At 48.7% G+C, this 21488-nt stretch overlaps 1 protein-coding gene across 2 annotated transcripts; it reads right to left on the bottom strand.

The window, feature by feature from the left end:
• Positions 1–1750: 1750 nt before the first annotated feature.
• CIART (circadian associated repressor of transcription) lies at positions 1751–14523 on the bottom strand. Of its 2 annotated transcripts, none has more exons than XM_061606591.1 (6): positions 14349–14523; positions 7965–8541; positions 7024–7099; positions 3761–3839; positions 2723–2846; positions 1751–2534 (listed from the first exon to the last, which is right to left on the bottom strand). In XM_061606591.1, the coding sequence occupies exons 2-6, from the start codon at positions 8526–8528 to the stop codon at positions 1953–1955; spliced, it is 1425 nt and encodes a 474-aa protein (XP_061462575.1). In that variant the 5' UTR covers positions 8529–8541; positions 14349–14523; the 3' UTR covers positions 1751–1952. The 2 variants fall into 2 exon arrangements, with proteins under 2 accessions (XP_061462575.1, XP_061462576.1); XM_061606592.1 differs by lacking the exon at positions 14349–14523 and adding an exon at positions 13692–13797.
• Between the last annotated feature and the right edge of the window lie 6965 nt (positions 14524–21488).

Below are 21488 nucleotides of genomic sequence, written 5' to 3'. Positions count from 1 at the left end.
AGGTCCAATGTGCACTCATCACATTTCTAAAATCGCAAAGGTCACCCACAGCAGGTAAAGTGCCTTGCTCTAGGGCCTTGTAATTTGACAACCCCATCTAGCCTTTCATCCCACCCAGTCTCATTTTATTATTTTTTTGCATTTATATCCCACCTTTTCTATAAGAAGCTCAAGGTGACATACAAAGAGGGTTCCCCCCTTCCTAATTTAATCACAACAACCCTGTGAGGTAGGTTAGGCTGAGTGATATAGCGACTACCCCTCCCAGTGAACTTCATGGCTGAGTGGGGGGGTTCGAATCCTGGTCTCCCCCACGTCCTGGCCCAGCACTCTAACCACAATGCCACTCTGGCTCTCAAACGTAATAGAAAATATATTTCATGTATGAAATATATCTTGCATATATGCCTTTGGTGTTTTGTCCTACGTAGAGCACTGCTTTCTGAGCTGCTACTGAATGATATTCGTTTGGTTTCAGCACTTAGAAAAAGAAGCTTCAGCACCGAGGAAGGCATTCAGGTGCTCTGTTACGGGGATGCAAGCTAGCCAAAGCCACTCATTGCAGTTTGCACCAGGACCCACTTTACACACTTTACAAGGAGCCCGTCGTCTCATCTTGACTGGCAAAGAGGCAAGCAGGCCAGGGTCTCATTCTAGGTCACGGATGGGGAACATCTACGGCCCTCAAAATGTTATTGTACAACTCCCATCGTTCTCATATGCCGTGGTGGATCTGCTGGGGTTTGGAGTCAAGTATCTGGAGGATCACAGGTTTCCCCCACTCCACCCCTCCTCAACCCAAGTCTCAACCAGTCAGGGATCCTGTATTAACTGCACTTGCAGGGGTGGGGAGTCCATGGTCCTCCAGATGCTGTAGCACATAGGAGTTGTACTCCAGCTGCATCTAAGAGCGTCGAGAGAGATTCAGCATCTCATTCTAGACACTGCAAGTCCTCGCTTGTTGCTCAATATAAAATTTGCCCACAGAACTAGCAAGCCAATCAGGGATGTAATGCAGGGATGTAAAGCAGCCAACCCACACACCCCTGAAAGAGACAGGACTGGGACTGAATAGTGGGATTCACATGCTTGAAACTAGCATCATACTGGGATGATTGAGATTTATCATGGCAGGCAGGAATATATCGACATGAGCAGAATACCCAAGTATACTTACTTATCAGGCCTTGCAGCAGTGGCGGCCAGGAAATCAAGACCTTCCCCCTTTGCATCTCTATTCTGTGCCCAATTAGAAAAGTGCTGGCAAGGAGCAGGGCCTTTTTAACATTGGGGCCCCAAAGACCACTCAGGAACACTTCTTGCCCATTCACAAGGGATGCTACCTTTCCATTTGGGTCTTTTTATTGTTTACCTTAGTTTACCTGCTATACAGAGAGAAGACAAATTCATGGAGACTGGGTGTCTCAACAGCTACGAGCCACGATGGAGCCTCCTGGTTTAGGGGCAGTTTACCTCTGAATGCTGGTTTCCGGAGGGCAGCTATGGCAGCTGCCTTCTATTCCCCGTTTGTGGGCTTCAACTGATCCAGCACACGCCTTCCACCAGTAAACCAACGGGCCTTTGGGTTCGACCCAGTAGGACTCTCCTTAATGTGATTCTATTTGTGTTTTTAGGGAGTCGCTTTTGAGTGTTCTAGAAGAGCAATCCAGGCACGTTTCTAAACAAGTTCACGAGTAACGCACAAACAGAACACGATGTCAAAGGAGGGACTCACACACACATTGCAAAATCTCATTCGGCAACCATCCAGGTGCTTTTTATTGAAGCCAAACATTTCCCACTCCTGTCCTGGTGGACAGCCTGCTTTGCACGTGAAATGCTTTAAATTAAAAAAAAAAAGGAAAGAAAAAAGGGGAACATTTATAAAAAAGAAAACAAAGAGAAACAATAAAATAAATTCACACATTTCGGGAGATACAGATAACCAAGCATCAGGAGTCACAGTAATATGCTGGCCTCCCACGGTCAGCCATGTCCCGTCCCTCTGACGCCTTGCTGGATGTAGGCAAGCAGGGCAGAGACTGGGAGAGGCAGCCAAGGGTTCCTCTTGGGAGGTGGCTACTTGCCACCGTGGCACCTGGCAGGCTCTGACACCGAGGGAGGTCCCCGGGGCCCAGGCGCAGCCTGTTGGAACGGCAGCGGGTCGTGGGGACACAGCCGGGGGACACAGAGGTGGAGCGGCCAAAGGGTGCTGGGACGGCCGTGTTGCTCTGGAGGAAGACGACGACCCCATAGGCGCTGGGGTTCGGCCCCAACAAGGCCTGCCCGAACACAGGGTTCGTCCGGCTGAAGTCTACGTGCCCCAAGGGAGGGTTCGAAATGGGCGAGGTGTGGATCCAAGTCAAGTTGACGGCAGGCCAGTCACCCAGGAAGCAGGGAGTCTCCCCCCAGTGAGTGCTGGGTTTGTCGCCGGGCAAGACCGGGTCCACAAGGTGTGGCTGGTAAAGCTCCTCCACAGGGGAGTGGTGCAAGGGGTCTCGGCTGGGTGGCAGCCTAGCCTCTGCGGATGACTGCTGCAGAGGGGAGAAAGAAAAGCACGGCATCAGGTTGAGCATAAGCCTCTTGGCGTTTCAGGTTAAGCAACGCTCAGCACGGGGCAACAGATCCCACAGTGGTTAAGCTTCATGTAGATTTTTGCGGACTGCGTAACCCAGCCCCCGGGAAAAGGGGGAAAGGAGGAAGAGGGACACCCTGCTCTCACCTTCTCGCACGCATTCCCAGCTACCATGACGCTGCAGTCAGGGCACGCATTCTTCAAGGCGACATGAGGGAACCAGAGTTTAAGCATCCTCTCGACCTGTAGCAGGGTGCCCAGATAACGCTCCCTGGAACAGAAAAAGGAGGACAAGCGTCAACACAAAGGTGAGGCCGACAGGAAACCTCGAGAGTTGCTGCCAGTCAGCGCTGACAATGCTGCACTAGACGTCCTAATGATCTGGCTCGGTGTAAGGCAGACTCCAATGCTCCTATTCAAATCAGCGTATTATTCAGAGCAATGAGGACTAGAACCTTCCCACTTTTTTTTTTAGGGGAAGGGCCATTACTGAGTGCTAGTGTTTCCAGGGAGGGCTGGGATTGTCCCGTCTGAAGTTCTGGAGAGCTGCTGCCAGTCAGTGTCTGCAATACTATATTTAATGGACCAATGGTCTGACTCAGTATGAAGACAGCTTCCAGGGTTCCTATTTAAATCAGCCCTAAATTCAGAACCATGAGGACTGGAATCTTGTTTTTAGTGCAGAGCATTTGCTTTGCATGCAGAAGGTCCCAGATTCAATCCCTTCAGGTAGGGCTGCAAATGTCCCCTGCCTGAAACCGTGGAGACTGCCGGTCATTGTAGACAATACTGAGTAGATGGACCAACTTGAGCTAGATAGTATAATGCTGTTTCCTAAAACCTCACAGCCACGCAGATGCCTCATGAAAATTCATCAGGATTTTAGCGCAAGTTTTCCTAACTCAAACAAGTTTCTGTACAATTTTGTCCAGCACACACATTTTTGCAATGAAACTTTCTGGCACACAATGCATTTTTGTATGTTATTTTTTGCTAATATTTATTTGCACACATCACTCTAGGATGTGCATTGTTATACACACTGCGTGGCCAGAGACCTGTACCACTAAAATCCAGTGCAAATTTCAAAGGATGGGCGTGTTTCACTTAGCGTACTGTTTCGGAAAGTGCGAATTAAGTAAGTTTGCCTTTAAAAGCCACCGTCTGAAGCTGCAAATCCCTTACCCCATCTCTGGCTTCTGAAGGACGCCAATTATCCGCTGGATTCTATCCATAGCCACGCTCTGTTGGAAGCTGCTTAGCCCTGGATGATCAAACCAAGAGAGAGGAGAGAGAGATGGGGTGGTTAGTCCATCGTTGATGACAACCCATAATCCTTTCCCACTCAAAAAGGTGTGTGGGCAGCACAGATTCAGGGGTGGGAAGCATGCTAACGATAGCAGGCAGGGTGCCCATTCCAAGCCTCCCCATCTAAAAGGGTTCCCTTATGGACACCTAAACTTTCCCCTTATCTGGAAACTGCGGAGAGCATGCGTGCGAGTCTACGTCCGCACAGAAAGTCAGCACTGTTTTAAAAAAGGAGAGAATACTATCTAGTTATCCAGAAACACCAGAACGCTGCCTTATATTGAGTCCATCTAGCTCAGTACTGCCTACACTGGCTGGAAGCAGCATTCCAGGGCTTCAGACGGGGGACGCCCCCCAGCCCTATCTGGAGATGCCTACAGGGATTGAATCTCATGCCTTCTGTGTGCAAAGCAGGCACTCTGTCCATGAGCGGCAGCCCTTGCCATAAAAATCAAGCAAGACTGCAGTCCTCATGGTGCTGAACCAAGGACCGATTTAAATTGGAACGCAGGAGGCTGCCTTATACCAAGTCAGACCATTGGTCCATCTAGCCCAGCATTGTTCGCACTGGCTGGCAGACGCTCTCCAGGGTTTCAGGCAGGAGATACATCTAGCCCTACCTGGAGATGCCATCGGCGATTGAACCTGGCATCTTCGGCATGCAAAACAGGTGCTCTAACCACTGAGCTACAGCCCCTCCCAAACAGGAACATACACCAAGCACGATTTCTCACTTTTGTGAAAACATGTTGGAAGAGAAGGTTGCACAAGTCGCTCTCCCATCCACCCCCTCCTTTTGGGGAGGGGGCGAACAGACTCCCACCCCAAGCCCCAAATTCAGCCTGGAGAGGTAGGCCTGGTCTCATGCAAATACTCTGCAGCCTCAAAGGAGCTAGAAACCCTCTGAATAAAAGGGGAAATGCAGAGTTATGTGGTTGCATAATCACGGGGCACCCACAACAGCGGCTATTATGAAAACACGCCATTTAAAAACCACTTTCTGTAACCTTTAGCACAGGGTAGGGAGCTTTCTTCTGTGCGAGGGCCATGCTCCCTCATGGACAACTTTCCAGGGGCCACATGCCAGTGGTGGGTGGAGCCAGAGGCAGAAGAGGGCAGAGCAATACGTATGTGTCACCCTTGTACAGTAAGCTAGTTTCTATACACCTCTCCCTATCTGCCATCCTGGTAAGCACAAGGCATGATCACAGACCAAGAATGCACGCCAAGGCAGGCAACACCACGCAAGGAGGGCGTAAAGCATAGCCAGTGGGGGGGCGGGCGCGTGTGTGGCCTGTGGAGAGTTCTGAGGGCCAGACGCAAAGGCTTGGAGGGACTCATTTGACTCAAAGATCTCCATCACCTGCTTTAGAAACTACAGCCAGGTTGCAGAAACTTTTAATTGCAACTTCCCTGGCAGAAGAATGGGTGCATTGCAACAGTTCTCTTCCTCTGGGGCTCCCCTTGCAGCAAAACAGCAAAGCATTCAAGAACCGAGCTGAGCTCTCTTGTGGAGATGGCAGATTGCCACACTTTTCAAAAAGTTGCCTTGCCCCTCCTGTCTGTGCAAAACACACACACTCCCCATGGTAACAGGAGCAAGCGCGAGGCGGCTGAAGTCTGCGCCAGGCGAGGAAGCGGCTGTTTTCCCAGGGGAGCTCCTATTACATAACTCGCTTCCCCGACAGGAGAAAACAAACATATATTACATAAACCAGACCTCTCCGCTTCTGTGCGGGCCTGTCCTTTCGTTCATACCTCTCTGAAAGCGAACTCTGACTTTTTTAAGAAACCGCACTTAACAAAAGCTGCCCTCCTTAATCTCTCCGGCAAAAGAAGAGAGAGTTGAGACTTTCTTGCTGAAGGACAGCTTCCTCCTGACTAGCAAGAAGCCCTTTTTGGACTAGGAACGCCAGAGAATTCTGACGGAAGCACAAAACAGGGGTGGAAATTGCCAACGTTGGCTTTTCCGCCCCATGTCCCAAATGGGAATCGATCTGGCAAATATGATTGGTATTTGCCAATGCTGCTTTCAGTCCACAAATGGTATGTAACTGCAGAGGTGACTGGCGGCTCTGCATTCAGTGCTTCAGCACTTTGACCAGCTCCCCAAACGTTCGGACTAAAACCCGGAGCGGATTCCACTGCCCCACTGTCATGGAGCCACCAGCTGGCATGCATAAATGATTATGTCCCCCTTCAGATGGAAATGAATGCTGTGGAATATGGTAATGATAACGTAACTTACACCACTGATGAAATTAATTACATCAATTGTGTAAATTACACCATTTCACCACAGCGGGATATACAATGCTGGTTTTGGTGGGAAACAAACTGCAGCGGAACAGAAACAGCAGTGCATACCAAAAAAAAAATACAGGACAGAATGGAAAACAATGCCCATCATCCCACCCCTGGTCAGGAGGCCAGGAAGAGGAGATGGCAGCACCTTTGCAAAAGAGCTTACAATGCACCAATGACTAGGAAACTGATACTTTGTCCATCTCTGTTGCAAGCTTTGCACCGGAGGGAGGGTGCTCAGATGTGAACCAACGGAAGGAAGCAAGGGGAGAGATGCTCCGTTTCCACACCAGCCCGAACTCTAAATGTGTTGGAAGTGGGGCAAGAGCAAGTCCTGTTTTGTTCTTTTGTTTACGTTCCAGAAGGGAGATAGAGTTAGGGTCCTCCAGATGGATAGGCTTGACTACTTTTACCTGTGATGCTCTGACTGACTTCCTTCCGTCGTTAGACTGACATGTCTTAGGGAGCTTATCTGCCCCTCCTCCTTCTGCCCTTTCCTCTCTTCTCTTCTTCGACTGTCCAAGAGTGAGGAGACACCTTTGTCTCTGCTCTCTCTCTCCTGACCCATGAGGGCAACTCCCAAGCCTGGGCATTGCGCCTCCTACTTAGTTAGCTAGTTAGAACTAGGCATGCCTTCCTATCTATGTATTTCTATAAATAAAGTAGCTTTTCTTATTTTACTAAGTCTTAAATCTCAGTGATCCCAATGCAGGGTAAAAGCCTGCTTTCTTAGGTAAACACACACACTGGTGCACACACATTTCAGACCGTTGCCGTTCTCTGCTAACAAATATACACCTTTACACAACAACAAATGTTGCTGCCAGGCTGCTTACCTCGGTCAAAGCGGCCCGTCTTTAGCCTGTTGAGAAGCCCCACCAGAGGATGGATGAAACCTTGGAGCTCCCAGCACTGCACAGAAAAAGGGGAAGAGTAAGGAGGCAGAACTGCAGGGGCATCATCTGTCATCCCCCGAGTTGGCGACAACAAGAAATCGAGCCTTTGGCGTTATCGGCCCGGTCCTGCGGAACCCTCTGCCACTAGAGATTCGGCAGGCACCTTCTGTTCTGACTTGCTGAAAACTTGTTCATGTCACAAGGCGTACGCAGGCAATTGAGAAGGTATCTTTCTACAACACCCAGTTAATTAGTTCCGATTTTAAATTTTTGTACGGTTTTATTTTGTATTTATATATGTTGCAAACCACTTGGGTTTTTCTATGAACAGTGGCATATAAATAGTTTTATAAATGAAAGAGATAAATAAATAAAAACATAATCCAAGTTCTATGCCAAGGCAACCCAGGTTCCGCCACAAGAAATCCAGAGTTTTGTGGCCTCTATGAATTACACCAGTTGTGAGAAATTGGCATGATTTCTCTTATTTTACATAATGTATTCTGTATAATTATTTTTACTTTACTATACTAAGTATATTCTCCTAGTTGTGGAGACAAGAAAAAAAATCTACAGGACACTCAAGACTAATCTTCGACTCCGACTCCTCTATTTTTCTACTGTCCGACTCCGACTCCACCCAAAACTGCTCCCAACTCCGACTCCACAACTGCCAAGTGCACAATGAATCCTGCTTGGAACCCCAGCCACCCAACCCCGGGCTGCTGAGATATCAGCAAGTATCGCCTATGCACTTGCAAGAATCTTGGCAATCACAAGAAGTAGAAGCGTGTTTTGTTGTTTTTAAGTTGGTGTGCTCCACTAATTCCCAAGCTAGCCAACTTCATCCCTCCATCCCTGGCCTCTACAGGCAAACCAACCTTCTGGGCGAAGAGATGGTCCCCTTCTGTCCAACAGGGAGAGCGCAAATCCTCTCGGTCCTCTATTCCACTGCTCCTCTGTCTCGGGTACTTATGGGGCTGGCCATCTCCCATGGCATCACTCTGGCGTTTGCGTCTGCCACTCTCTGTCCTTTTCTGGCTCACGGCGTTCCTGGGCAGGCTTCCGTCTGTGTCCACCAAGTGGTTATAGCAACTCTCATCAAGCACCACTGGGTAACGGCAACAAGAGCCCATAGGCCGCAGCCTGGCCGCAGCCAGCAAGCCAAGTGGCTTCCGTGTCCGGCGCTTGCGATCCCGGCAAAGCAGGCCTGGATCAGCTCGCCCCGATTCCGGGGAGAAGAGGAAGCCCGTCCCCTCTGGGTATGCCTCCCGCCGGTGCCTCAAGGCCTCCACCTCCTTCTCTGCATCACTCCCGCTATCCGAAAGGAAGACGTTGAAGTCGCCACAGCGCTGCTCATCATCTTCTTCCTCGCTCGTGGCGCTCTCGATCGAATACAAAGACTCGCTGGAAGAAACGCTCTTCGAGGACTCCATGTTTGCCATCGAGATAACTGGACTGAAGAAAGGGAAAGGTCATCAACGTGACTTGCGGACAGGCAGCCAAACAAACAGCTGTCTTCTGCACCCAATTTTAACATGACTTTTATCGTATTTGTTAGCTTGTTATTGCTGAATGATTAGGGTTGAGGGATAAATTTGTTCTCAGTTTGCATTCAAAGCCCATATCAAATTCAAATTTCTGAAACAATAGGAGAACTGAAACACAGCCTCCCGTGGAAATTCACACTTAATCAGAATTTTGCAATGCAGGTTGCCAACCAACCAATGTTTACAAAAATGCATGCGTAAGGGGGAAGTATGCATACAAATTAATAATATGTAACTGAACATAACATATAATGATATGTTTTTTAAAAACAACAACACAAATTGTTGCAAAAATGTGGAGAACTGAATTTAAGACTGGAAAAAAGAGAACCGGAGAGAAGCGAAACTAACAGATCTTTTACTCTGAACGAATGAGGGGAGGTTTTTAAACTAAAGGTCGGCACACAAGCATTTAAAAACAAACAAAATCTTCTCTACCATGAAAACTAGAAACTTGCTTTTAAACACAAAAGTTTTTTTTAAAACAACAACAACAAAAGCCCTGCAATTCCCACCAAGATCGTTTCTGTCCCGAAATGCCACAGTTTGGTTACAGCCGGTGAGCCCTTGTTACAGCCTCGCCCAACCTGTGGCTATGGCTGGACTCCACTTCCTGTGAGCCCCCACCAGCGTGGCAAATGGTCAGGGATGATGATGGTAGGAGCTGAAGGACCCCAAAACTTTTATCAGGTTGTGCGGAAGGCTGGTCTGTTGCAAGAAAGACAAGGAATCATGGGGAGACACCTTAATGATTGACTAACCAACCAAAGCACAGACTTTTCAAAGCATGCGGTCTTTGCCTGCCAATGGGGATCTTACAAAAAACAAAGCCAAACCTTTTTTAAATCAACTTTTGAGCACCAGCACAACTTAGCAGAATTCAGGGCTGGGTTCAAATCCCTCTTCGATCATGAACCTCAGCCCTGGACAAATCCTGCAAGGCTGCGTATACTCCATACATTTAAAGGACATGACATCCCTCAAAGAATCCTAGGAAGTGCAGTCTGGGAAGGGTCCTGGGAACTGTAGCTCTGCGAGGGGCCATCCTACAGTTCCCAGGACTTTTTGGAGGATGTTCCACATGCTTTAAATATGCTTTAAAGGTATGGTGTGTACACAGCCTAAGGTGTGCATGGGGGAGGGGGGCTAGAAAGGACCAACGCTGTCCTTTGCAAACCTCCCTCTTCAGAAGTAAACCCTATCCTTCCAGAAATGGCGTCAGCACGGTCGGCCAGGCCTCTCAAGAATCATGCCATCACTTTGGGCACCCCACACTGCTGAAGCTGCACAGCTGTGAACAGACACCTAAACGAAATAAATCAAAGAGCACAGAGCATTTGCAAGGTGCCGAATCGGTGCAGGGGTTCTGCCCAACTCCAGGAGGGGGGGTGCAACCTCCCACAAAATATTTACTTATTTAATTGAACTCTGCTGCACCCTTAAGAACAGCCTGCGCTAGATGGGACCGCTGCACCGGGCAATCTGTTTTGCAACAGAAAGGCCACGCTTGCGGGAAGATCACAAGCAGCGCAAGGGGGGGGAGGGGACACAGAGTCTGAAGGGGGTGAGAGGGAGAAAGTGCACCACACCCCACTGGCCTCTTTCTTCCACAACCCAGCCACACCCTCCAGTCAGGTGGCTGGGCACGCTGTCCTGGCCAGTGGCTGCCTTTGCACAGAGACGCCATGCTAATAACCAGCTAGGTTGTTAGGGCCGGGCTGGGCCAACAGGCAGAGGACACCTCCTTATAACGCAATTGACACCTGCTCAGAGCTCCCAGGGGCCTCGATCCCCTGCAGCATGCCTTGCGCCAGAAACGTCAGGATGGCGCACCGTCAAACTAAGTCAAGGCGCAAAGTCTGCCCGGCCAAGGATGCAATGCCACCCACCCCTGCGCAAAGGACGGATGGTTCTTGGCTGCTCCTACTCAGAGTAGACCCAGTGTGAGCTTAACGGACCCAACTCGCTTAGCTCCCACTGAAATACAGTGGGATCCGCTAGTCCAAGTGTGACAAGCCAGAACTTGGTATCCAACTAAGTCCAAAGTAGATCCACTTAGATCAATGGATCTAAGTTAGTGACGGCCACTGATTTCAGTGGGATTACTCTGAATAGGACTTAGCTGGAGACAGAGCATTTATGTTTGGATTCCTCCCCCACCCACCCGTCCCTGCTCAACGATGTACGCCAACCTGATCCATATAAGGGACACGCCCTCCTGTGGCTGCAACAGTTATTGTTTTAATAGTATGTCATATTTATTTTTGTTTGTAACAATGTTTTAAATTACTTGGAGACCTTCAGGTATCAAGCAACTAATACGTCTTCTTCATCATCATCTTCATCAGAGCTACGGCTGTTCCCCAAACCTTCGCCATCAACCGCTCCATTGCAAGATGTGCATTAGAGACTCCTCAACTAAAAATAAGTCTACGGATCAGGGGAAGAACGTCTTGCCCCCCTGACATTTGCAGCCAGAATGCCTCTGCTACCATCTACCTTCAATACAGAATGCTAATATTTTGCATGGAAAGACCAACATGGATTTAACACGCGTAAATAGAAGGGCTAATAATTCTGAGCACATAGGTATGTAACTTGCGTCTATGCTTCTCTCTACGGAAGCAGACCACGTGCCCCCCATGCGCACAGAAGCGTCACACGCTGCCAGCGAATCACTTATCAACTCTGCCGATTTCTGCACATTCATGTATGCTCACTACCGTGGCCAAGCGGGTGCATCCAAGACTCTCACTTTCTGCAACATGGACACAGCTGAGGAGCGCTGCATTCAAAAGGGTGTTTGTGTCCACCAGACATCCCTGGCACCCCAGCACATTGAGGAATCCATCCGGCAACCCCTTTTTCTTTCACACAACACCGAGGACCTCGACTGTTGCACATTTGCCCAGCCTGCTCTGTGACTGGGCTACCAAATCTTAACATGCTCACTTGCGCCTCACACACGCTCATGCAGCCCCCCCCCAAGCAAATCAGATCCATTCACCAGCACCACAGAGTTTAACCCTCTCTTACCCAAAAAAACCAAGAACCTCTTTCTAAAAAGAAAAAAGGATTACCCCCCCTTGAAACCCGATTCTTCCCTCACCCCCTAAAGAACAGGGTACCCCTACTCTCACACCCCACAGATTTTCTCCAAACCATCGCACTTGCGAATTCCAACTGGGAATTGGAGGCTACGGTGGAATCCTTGTCAAAAGGTTGTACAGCAACAAAAGAATGCATTAACACTTAAGTATGCTTATCATTAATGGAGTATCCCTCAAGAAGTGGTCGGATTTGCATGGGGCATGGATTGTTCGCCCTCAAAGATCAATTCCAGGTGGTTAGAACTCCAAAGACCCAATCTTATTCCAAAACATCAGTCATGCAGACTTCAGCAGAATTTAACTCCCAGAAAGCAAGCACAGAAACACAGGCTGTCACCCTAACCATACCACACTTACTTGGGAGTAAATCCTGTTGGCGAGATTCCCTTATGAGTAAAAAAACATGCATCCAAGCTGCAAAGCTGCACACTTACTTCAGAGCAAGCCCCGCTGAAGGCAGTGAGACTTATTCCCCCAAGTACACAGGTTTAAAGGCTCTGTTGTGCAGGACAGACAGCGCTGCTGTGAGGATTCTTAATAGCTTCCAAAGCAGCCAGCGGGGCTTACTCCTGAGTAAATGTGCATGCGTAGGATTGGGTACATGCTAAGTAACTTTCTGCTACCAGAACCACAAAGACCAGCTTGCAACTGAAAAAGGGGTAGCTCAATGGAACACAGATGTTGGCAGCATCTTTGCAAAGAAAATCAAAAAAGCCCCAATCGGCCGGATCAGAGTCCAACCTAATCCGGCATCCCCTTTTCCACAGTGACCAGCCCCAACTGCTTTCAAGAAACCCACAAGGTGGGCACGAAAAGACAGCAGCAGGTATTCAAAGGTAAACTGTTCCTGAACAGAGAGGTTCCACTTAGATGTACTGGTTAATAGCCAGTGATCCATTTCTCCTTCTCCGCAACCCAACTGCTGTCACCACATCTTATAGCAGTGAATTCCAAAGTTTAATTAAGTGCTACTTTGGTATTTAACAATATTTTTTTAAAAAAACAGCAATATAATGCTATCCCTAGAATTCTTCAAACACAGGATTCCATCCTTGCAAATCTTTCTAGCAATGCTCACCCTGTTCTGGAACTGCCCTGATAATACTTTTGTGGGTTTTTTTTAACAAAAAAACAGCAAAGGAAGCACATCTACCGAAGTTACTAGTCCATAAAAACATTTTACTAGGGTACCTGCTCACACCTATCTGCAAGAGTCTCATTAGTGGCATAACACACTTAAAGGAAAATACAGAACCCCAATTCTTTCCAAGTTTGCAAAGTCTTCTGCCTTGTTCACCTGCAGGTTCATTTTAATTGCCACAGATGAGCAGGATGTTATAGAACAGATATACTTTCTGGAGACACACAGAATAGCTATAAAGCTGATATATCATGTCCATAAACAACAAAATGAAAACTTGTTTTCAAAACTCTAAATAACAACAAAGCTGGAATCATTTGTAGAGAGCAATTTTTGAGTAATACACAGGGAAATAATTTCAGCACACAGGTGAGGCATCCACTAATCTATGGATACTTTTTGCACCAATGTCAATTATTGTTTAAACTGTTAGATTAAATTGCTGAATGACTAGCAAATTATTAGATTATACCAGGAGATAGTCATGTTTATCAGAATTTAAGTTCACGTACATCAACCCGATATAACCTATAAATTCTTTCTACGTAACACTTAAAATTTTATTATTTGAATTCCCAAGTTTATAGGATACAATAAAAACCAACTGCGCTGCAATTAAAGTCAAACTCTATTCCTTTGCTTGAGTACTGCTGCAATAAAAACCCCCAATAAAATTACAAATATAGAGTGGAATTAAATAAGTTGTCAAACTATGATGAGTACCATAGGATCTGAACCAGCCAACCTTCCCATTGGACTTTACTCTCAGGTAAGAAAGCATTCGACTGCAATCCTAGACCCACTTACCTGGGCTTAGAAACCCACAGAACTCAACGTAACTTCCTTCCAAATAGACATATAAAGGATTGCAACGTCCATCGGTTTCAACCCTTAGGATCTAAAAGGGGCGGAGTGGGTAGGACTGCGCCCTTATTTCTCCATTTCCATCCACACAGAATTAATCTGGCCCTTTCCTCCCCCCCAGATCGTACCGCCCCAATCCACAAGGCGCAAACGCAATCGGATCAGCGCCGAATTTATTTCCACATAGGATTGTCCTACTCTAGAGTGGGACCCATCGGGACCCAGGCGGGGCGTACCCGTTCACTTCCAGCGGGTCTACTCGGGGTAGGCACAGCACTGGATCCAGCCCATAATCAAACACTCCCACTTTCATCTCCACACGTACACACGAACACACACACCCCGCCTGCGCTGCTCCCAAGCGTCGAAATGCAAGGCACTCTGCACGCGCCCAGAGGAACGGGACGAAGAAATGCAGACATTCTGCAGTTTGGCAAAACATCTCGATTTCAGACTTAATCAACATTATTATTATTATCATTATTATTGATCAGGACATCCTGGTGCTGATCCCTGTGAGCCCCAGCACCCAAGAGAGAGCAGGCACGCAGGCAGGCAGGCGAGGCGGACCCGGGGCTGAAGCAGACTCGACCTACTCACCAGCTCTTCCGGGCGGCTCTGAGCGGCTCCGTGCCCGGCTCAGATTCTCCACCAGGCAGGCAGGAGCCGCGCCGGAGCCGGTCTCAGGGCAGGCGCCACGCGGCCACGTGCGCCACCGCACGTGCGCCACAGACCACGCCCACCTCCCCTTTCATCCGCCCTCCGTACAACGCCCTGCGGATACATTGTAGCCCGCCGGCCCCGCCCCCCGCGTTCGAGACACCCCGATTGGCCCGCCGCGCGCCGGAACCGCCCAGTCGCCGGGGCCCCGCGCGCCGATTGGTCGGCCTGCCGGAGCAGGGCACAGGCGGCTACATGTGGCCCGCGCGGGAAAGGAGGCGGGTGGCCCGCCCCGTGTCTGGGGCCGGCGCTGAGCGGCACGTGGCAGCGGCGTGCGGGCGGAGGGCGGGGGCAGGAGCAGGAGAGGAGCCCCGGAGGGAGGGAGGTGTGATCAGTAAGGCAGCGACGGGAAGAGGTCCATGCGGGTGGGGGGGTGGTCAGCGGGGCAGAGACCCAAATGTCATAAGGATCTGAGTGGGGTAGCACGCAGTAATGAGGGAAGGAGGGGAGAACAGGGCTGAATGGGGGGGGGAAGGAGGAATAAGTAGAGCCTGACTGGGTCAGATCAGATGGGGATACCTAGTCCTAACAGGCAACAGCGGCCAGCTCAATGTTCCCTGGACACCTAGAAGTGTGTCAGGAGGCCAAAGTGGTCCTTGCCCCCGCCCCCGCTGTTTATTCTCCAGCAGGTAATATCCAAGGGTAGACTGCCCCTTTGTATGGAGGGTCCATTTCCCGCTATCATTAGCAGCACCTTCTGACAGCTGTCCTATCCTCCCGACTTTGTCTAATCCTCTTTCAAAGCTGCATTTTGTGGCAACGAAACTCCCTAAAAAATGGTGATGATGGTGCACTGCCTGAAGAAGGAAGCCTTGCCTTTTGCCCACCCTGAACGCAACCTCTACAACAGCCCTGGAGAATCTCTAATTGTCACCCTGCTTGTTTTCAAAAGTGGGCTCCTCCAAAAAAGGAAAAAAGGGGGGGAAATGTCAGCTAAGTCAGCAGCTGTAGAAAAGGTATGCAGAGGGATTCCATCTAGCCTGCTTCTTAAAATGCTGCTAATTTGCTCCACGAAGAACACATTGCCAAATATGTAAAACTGGTGGTAGGAGAAAGACTCTGATTAGATCACACAAGGAAGGCTTTTGGTTTCTGTAAAATGGAAATGAATTCTGCCCCTTCTCAATGGAAGGCAATTTGGTGTCTCTAAGGGGATATATAACTGATGATGTGCACCTTTTTATTTAGGGACTAGCTAAACTCCGGCCTAATTTGTTTTATTTTCTTATGTATCATTTTTATAGCCCGGTCTTGCTCCAAACAAGAGCTCAGAGCTTGCCATATATAAGCACACAAAACAAAACGATTTATGACGACAGCCAGCGTTGAGGGAACCGCTGTGGTCTTTCCAGATGTTGCTGAACCCCCATCACCATCCCTGATTGTCGGCCACGCTGCCTGCTGGAGCCCAACAACATCTGGGTTCGATTAGTTATTTATCATTGTTATTTATTTAATAATTTTATATCTCGCCTCCCTCCCAGAAGAAGCCCAAGGCAGCAAACAAAAAAAGCTAAAAGTACTCCAAAACATCTTGAAAACAAAAGACTTTGAAACACATTAAAACAAAACACCTTAAAAGCATCTTTAGAAAGACTTTGAAAACATTTAGCAAACCATTAACAGAGGCTGGAAATTCTGCTATTTGAACTTCGTATATTTCACACTGAGTCAGTACCTGGGGTGTTTTAACACACGCACCTGGATTGGAACAAGAACAGGAATGACAACCACTGCTTAGCACATCCCTTATATAAGAACACCAGAAATGCCTGGTTGGATCAGGCCAATGGCCCATCTAGTCCAGTATACTGTTCTCACAGTGGCCGCTCAGATGCCTGTGGAAAGCCCGCAAGCAGGACCTGAGTGCAAGAGCACTCTCCGATCCCTGAGATGTAGATTATCTCAGGAATCCTCACAAGAGCCCTGTAAGGTAGGACACAGTTATATCTAATAACGATAATTATAGCAAACTCAGGAGAGTGAGTGCTAAGTGAGAAACAGAGACAAAACCATTGATTGGGTGAACCTCAAAGAACATTTAAAGCACATTTCATGCCCCCCCAACAATCTGACATGAGGCATTCAAGAGGCAGTTGCACAGCCATCTGTTGGGAATGCTTTGATTTGGATTCCTGCATTGAGTAGGGTGTTGGACTAGAAGGCCTTATAGGCCCCTTCCAACTCTACTATTCTATGATTCTATGAATACTGGGAACTGTAATTTACCACTCACAGAGCTACAATTCCCAGAACCCTGTATCTATAGTTCCCAGGATATTTTTTAGTTTTTTGCAGCAGTGGAATGTGCTTTAAATGTATGGTATGTATGCAATTTTGGGAAGGAAAACTGGGACAGGGCTGTGGAATTCTCTGCTTGGAAGGAACAGCTGTCTGGGACCTTGGACAGGAACTTTCCTGTGAGTAAGGAGGATGCACTGCAACATCTTGTCGCAGGCCCTGCTAATATTTATTTGAACCCCCCTTTTCTTCCATAGTGCAAATCTCACGACCAGCACCAAACTCCCCATGGCTCACTTCGCTCGTTTGCTATCTGGCTGTGGTGCAGCACACATCTTCCACCTCTGAGCCAGCCTAAATCAAAGTGACCCTGTCCATGCTCTCCCACTCAGGCCCAATTCTCAACAGGAGGGTGATTAATGATGAGCGACTTGGGCAGAGGGGCACAGTGAGCAGGCCTTGCATGAATCACAGCGACACGGTGATTCATTCAGCGGCTCACTGCCCCCCCACCCTGTGCAACGTACATCTTCAAGCATGGAGCGATACGACTCTGCCAGCGAAACAAAACAAGCCATTGAGTAAAACTGGGTGACTGACTGCCATGAGGCAGCGGATCTGAAGAGAAGGTGTCTCATAATGCCAGACGTCAGGGTTGTCCGATCAATGTTGGAAGATTCAGGACGGACAACAGGAAGGCGCATAGTTCTTCACGCAGCGCATAGTTAGAACTCTGGGATTCGCTCCCTCAAGAGGCAGCAACAGCCACCAACTTGGATGGTTTGAAAAGAGGATTAGGCAAATTCTTGGTGGTTAAGGCTATCAGTACTGAGAGCCAGTGTGGCGTAGTGGTTAAGGTGTTGGACTACGACCTGGGAGACCAGGGTTCGAATCCGCACGTAGCCATGAAGCTCGCTGGGTGACCTTGGGCCAGTCACTGCCTTTCAGCCTCATGAAAACCCTGTTCATAGGGTCGCCATAAGTCGGAATCGACTTGAAGGCAGTACATACACACCAGGCTATCAGTGAGAGCCAGTGTGGCGTAGTGGTTAGAGTGTTGGACTATGACCTGGGAGACCAGGGTTCGAGTCCCCACACAGCCATGAAGCTCGCTGGGTGACCTTGGGCCAGTCACTGCCTCTCAGCCTCAGAGGGAGGCAATGGCAAACCCCCTCTGAATACAGCTTACCGTGAAAACCTATTCATAGGGGTGCCATCAGTTGGGATCGACTTGAAGGCAGTCCATTTCCATTTTTCAAGGCTATCGGTGGCTACTAGCTATGATGGCTGTGTTCTCCCTCTGCGGTTGGAGGTAGTTTGCCTCTGATTAATACCAGTTGCCGGGAATTTCAAGCAAGGAGAGTTGCTGTTGCGCCCAGGGCTTCCCACAGGCATCTGGTTGGCACAAAGAGTGTGTGTGTGTGTGGGAATCTTACTCTCCTATACGTACATGCAGAATTGTGACCTCGGCCACCGTGATCATGAAGCAACTCTCAAGTGACAGTTGACCTGTAGGATTTGCAATATATTCCGATTAGCGTTTGCAATAACATGCCTCAGTCCAAACTTGGGAATACATTACATAAGAGGCAGTTTAATCACCATATCTTTAATTTTTAAGAGAGAGGGGAAAATTTCTCCTCCCTGAGCTTAGGGAACATAGTGTTCTTTTTCCGGTTCGTGTTCCCTCATTAGCCTCTTCCAGCCGGCTGCTTGGAACAGGGGAGTGAGTCAGCATTGTCGACACAGATAAATAAATAAATTTAAAACGCGGGCAAGTTTGGCGGCTGGCATTTTGCCAACAGCAGTAGCAACTGCCAGCGGCAAGCAGTTAGCCGACTCCTCTCTGGAGGTTGGTGAGCAGGGAAGGGGAGCCCTGCTGCTGGATCAGGCTAGAGGGGCCCCATCTAGTCCAGACTCCTGTCCCCACAGTGGCCAACCAGATGCCCCAAAGGGAAGCCCCCAAGCATGACCAGAGAGCAACATCAACTCTGCCCACTTGTAATTCCCAGCAACTGATTCAGAGGCCTCTAACCGTGGAGGCAGAACATAGAACATTGTGGCTAGTAGCCATCAATAGCCTTAGCTGTTCCGCACAACATAGGAAGCGGACCTTTAGTGCTGTGTCACCTGCCCTTTGGAATTCCCTCCCCTCCTATATCAGGCAGGCGCCATCTCTGTTATCTTTTCGGCGCCTGCTGAAGACCTTCCTCTTCCAACAAGCCTTTTAAGTAGAGACCTCATCCCAGTCTGCGTCTGTGCTGGAATTGCTTTTAAAGATGTGTTTAACGTTGTTTGTTTTTTTAAAGATGTTTTAATATGTTGCAAGGTCTTTTGTTTTTCAGATGTTTTTGTTTGCGCCCTGGGCTCCTTCTGGGAGGAAGAGTGGGATATTAATTAATTAAATAAATAAATAAATAAATATTATCCTCCATAAATTTGTCTAAACCTCTTTTCCAGCCACCCAAGCTGGCAGCCATCCCTGATGCTTTGAATTGAATTTATTTAATTCAGTCCAAGACCAGCAATTCCCTGATGCTTTGGGGAATGAATGCCAGAGTTTAACTGCACGCTGTGTGCAGAAGTCCTTTGTTTTGAGCAGTTCAGAAAGTGTGCAAGCCTTCCATGACATCACAGGAGCTTAGCCAATGGCTGGGAGGAGGGGAGGGCTCGCAGGCAAGCATCATATCTCTGCAAGAAAGGTTTGGTGAGACTGTAGACACACTGCAAGAAAACAAACAAACAGAGATTGACAAATTAAAGAGTTTTCTGCCAAGGTAGATCTAGGGCGTATGCTTTACCTAGGAGTAAACTGAAAGATGAATAGGATTACATTGTCAAGGCACGTCCAGAGAATTTTAATGGGGGGGGGGCAATTAGATTTAGGATTGCTACCTTTCCCCAGAGAGAGACTGTGTGACAGAATCGGCCTACATTCCAGGCAGAGTTTCCACTGGCGAAGCCTTGGGCAAGGATTTAACATGCCGCGATGAGAAAAGGTGTGAATTTGTGACCCTTGCTATTGCAGTGGGGCAGGGAAGGTGGGATGGCATATTCCTTTCACCGAGGCATGTCAGGAAGAAGTTTAACAGGTGAAGTTCAGGTTCTGCTTCATGCTGGGGAGGGCGCAGCTGCTCCTGCTGAAAGCCCAGAAACTGTTTTTAAGCTCAGGAGCGGCTCTAAGGTGTTCCAAGGGATGGTAGCCCACACCCTGGCCCTGGAAACAGGTTCTGGATGAGCTCCGTCCCTGCAAAACAAGCACCTGTCCCAGCCTCAGCTGGTCTATTGACACAGCAAAATGAGGTGGAAGGGAAGTGGTACAGTCTGGAGTGAGTGTCAGCAGAAAGTGCCATTTCAGGCTGCGGGGGGGGTGTCACACTTTTGAACACTCCCCTCCATTAAAAATCAATGACACATTTTTGGAACATGAGCTGCTTTAGGTGGAGTCAAACCCTTGGCCTGTCTAGTTTGTATTGTCTACACTGACTGACAGCAGCAACTTTCGAGGACATCTCCAGCCCTGCCTGGAGGTGCCATTGGGGCCCAAACCTGGGACCTTCCGCATGCCAGTAGCGTAGTGGCAAATTCAGAAGTGCAGGGTCCCTTCATGGCAGTCACAGCCATCCCTGTGCTGTGGGTTGAGAATGAGATCCTTGTTAATGCCTTCCCTCACAACAACAGACACCCCTAGGAGCCAAAAAGCATGAAAGGGTAGAGTGTTAGCTACCAAGAAGAGTCTTCTCTGTGGCTGACTCACTTCCTTTCACTCCAATCAGCAGGAAAGGATAACGAAGCATGTGAGAAGACTCTTCTCAGTTGCTAACACAATCCCCTTTCATGCTGGTCAGCTCATGGGATGCTGGAGACATTGGGACCCTGCTCTCAAAAGAGCAAGGGGTCAAAGACACACACACCCGAGACCCCGGACCACTGCACCCCTGCAGCATGCAAAGCAGGCACTCTAACTTTTAAAGATCACTAGATTCTTAGAAGACTTGGGGGGGGGGCTACAGGTGCACACCACAAACTTGCACACAACATGCAAGTGCTAATGTATACATGTAGGTGCAAATGTAGGCCAACGTTCTGCAGGAAGACTGCCTTGTAAGCAAAGTTAAGAGAAGGAAAGGGGAGTTCCGATGGAAGGCTACAAGAGTTCCTGCCTCTGAGCCAGAGAGAGAGTAGCTGGAATATTAGCCTGGAGCAGCCCCCCCCCCCCCAGCCTGGAGCCGTCCAGCTATTGCTGGACTCTGGCTCCCAGCAGCCAGCATGGCCAATGGGCAGAGGAACATTTGCCTTATTATTTATTAAGTTTATATCCTGGCCACCTTCCCAGGAGCCCAGGGTGGCAAACAAGCGATAAAACACTAAAAAATCTTTAACACAAAACATCTTGAAAACTTTTTTTTAAAAAACGTATCTAAATACTTTTTAAAATGCCAGCTCAAATGCAGACTGGGATAAGCTGTCCACTTAAAAGCCCCCCCCCCCCGTTGCCGCTGGACTCAAGACTCCCAGAAGCCTCCTGAAATCAGCATGCCCAATAGTCAGGGAAATTATGATGACGGAGCTTGGAGCCCAGCCACGTCTGAAGGGCATCACAGATCATGTGTCGTCCTCCCCCCCATCTGTCATCTGGCTCTACCAGAGCTGCACCCTTGGGTGCTGAAACGCACCCTCCTCTGAGGAATCTGGGTAGGCAGGAATGTTCTAGGGAGAACAAACCCACTCCCTCCTCCTCGCTTTGTGCTTATTCCATTTTCCGTGCCTCCCGCTTTA

The sequence above is a fragment of the Rhineura floridana genome, chromosome 22, assembly GCF_030035675.1.
Source record: "Rhineura floridana isolate rRhiFlo1 chromosome 22, rRhiFlo1.hap2, whole genome shotgun sequence".
Lineage (NCBI taxonomy): Eukaryota > Metazoa > Chordata > Lepidosauria > Squamata > Rhineuridae > Rhineura > Rhineura floridana.
This window is presented reverse-complemented; position numbering and strand designations above follow the sequence as displayed.

Bases quoted from the DNA above. Each gene is read 5' to 3' on its own strand.
- CIART (XM_061606591.1), bottom strand. From the start codon at position 8,528: ATGGCAAACATGGAGTCCTCGAAGAGCGTTTCTTCCAGCGAGTCTTTG. The intron at 3,840-7,023 runs GTAAGCAGCCTG...TTGATCATCCAG, and splicing joins GACGGGCCGCTTTGACCGAG to GGCTAAGCAGCTTCCAACAG. The intron at 2,535-2,722 runs GTGAGAGCAGGG...TCCCCTCTGCAG, and splicing joins CTGGGAATGCGTGCGAGAAG to CAGTCATCCGCAGAGGCTAG.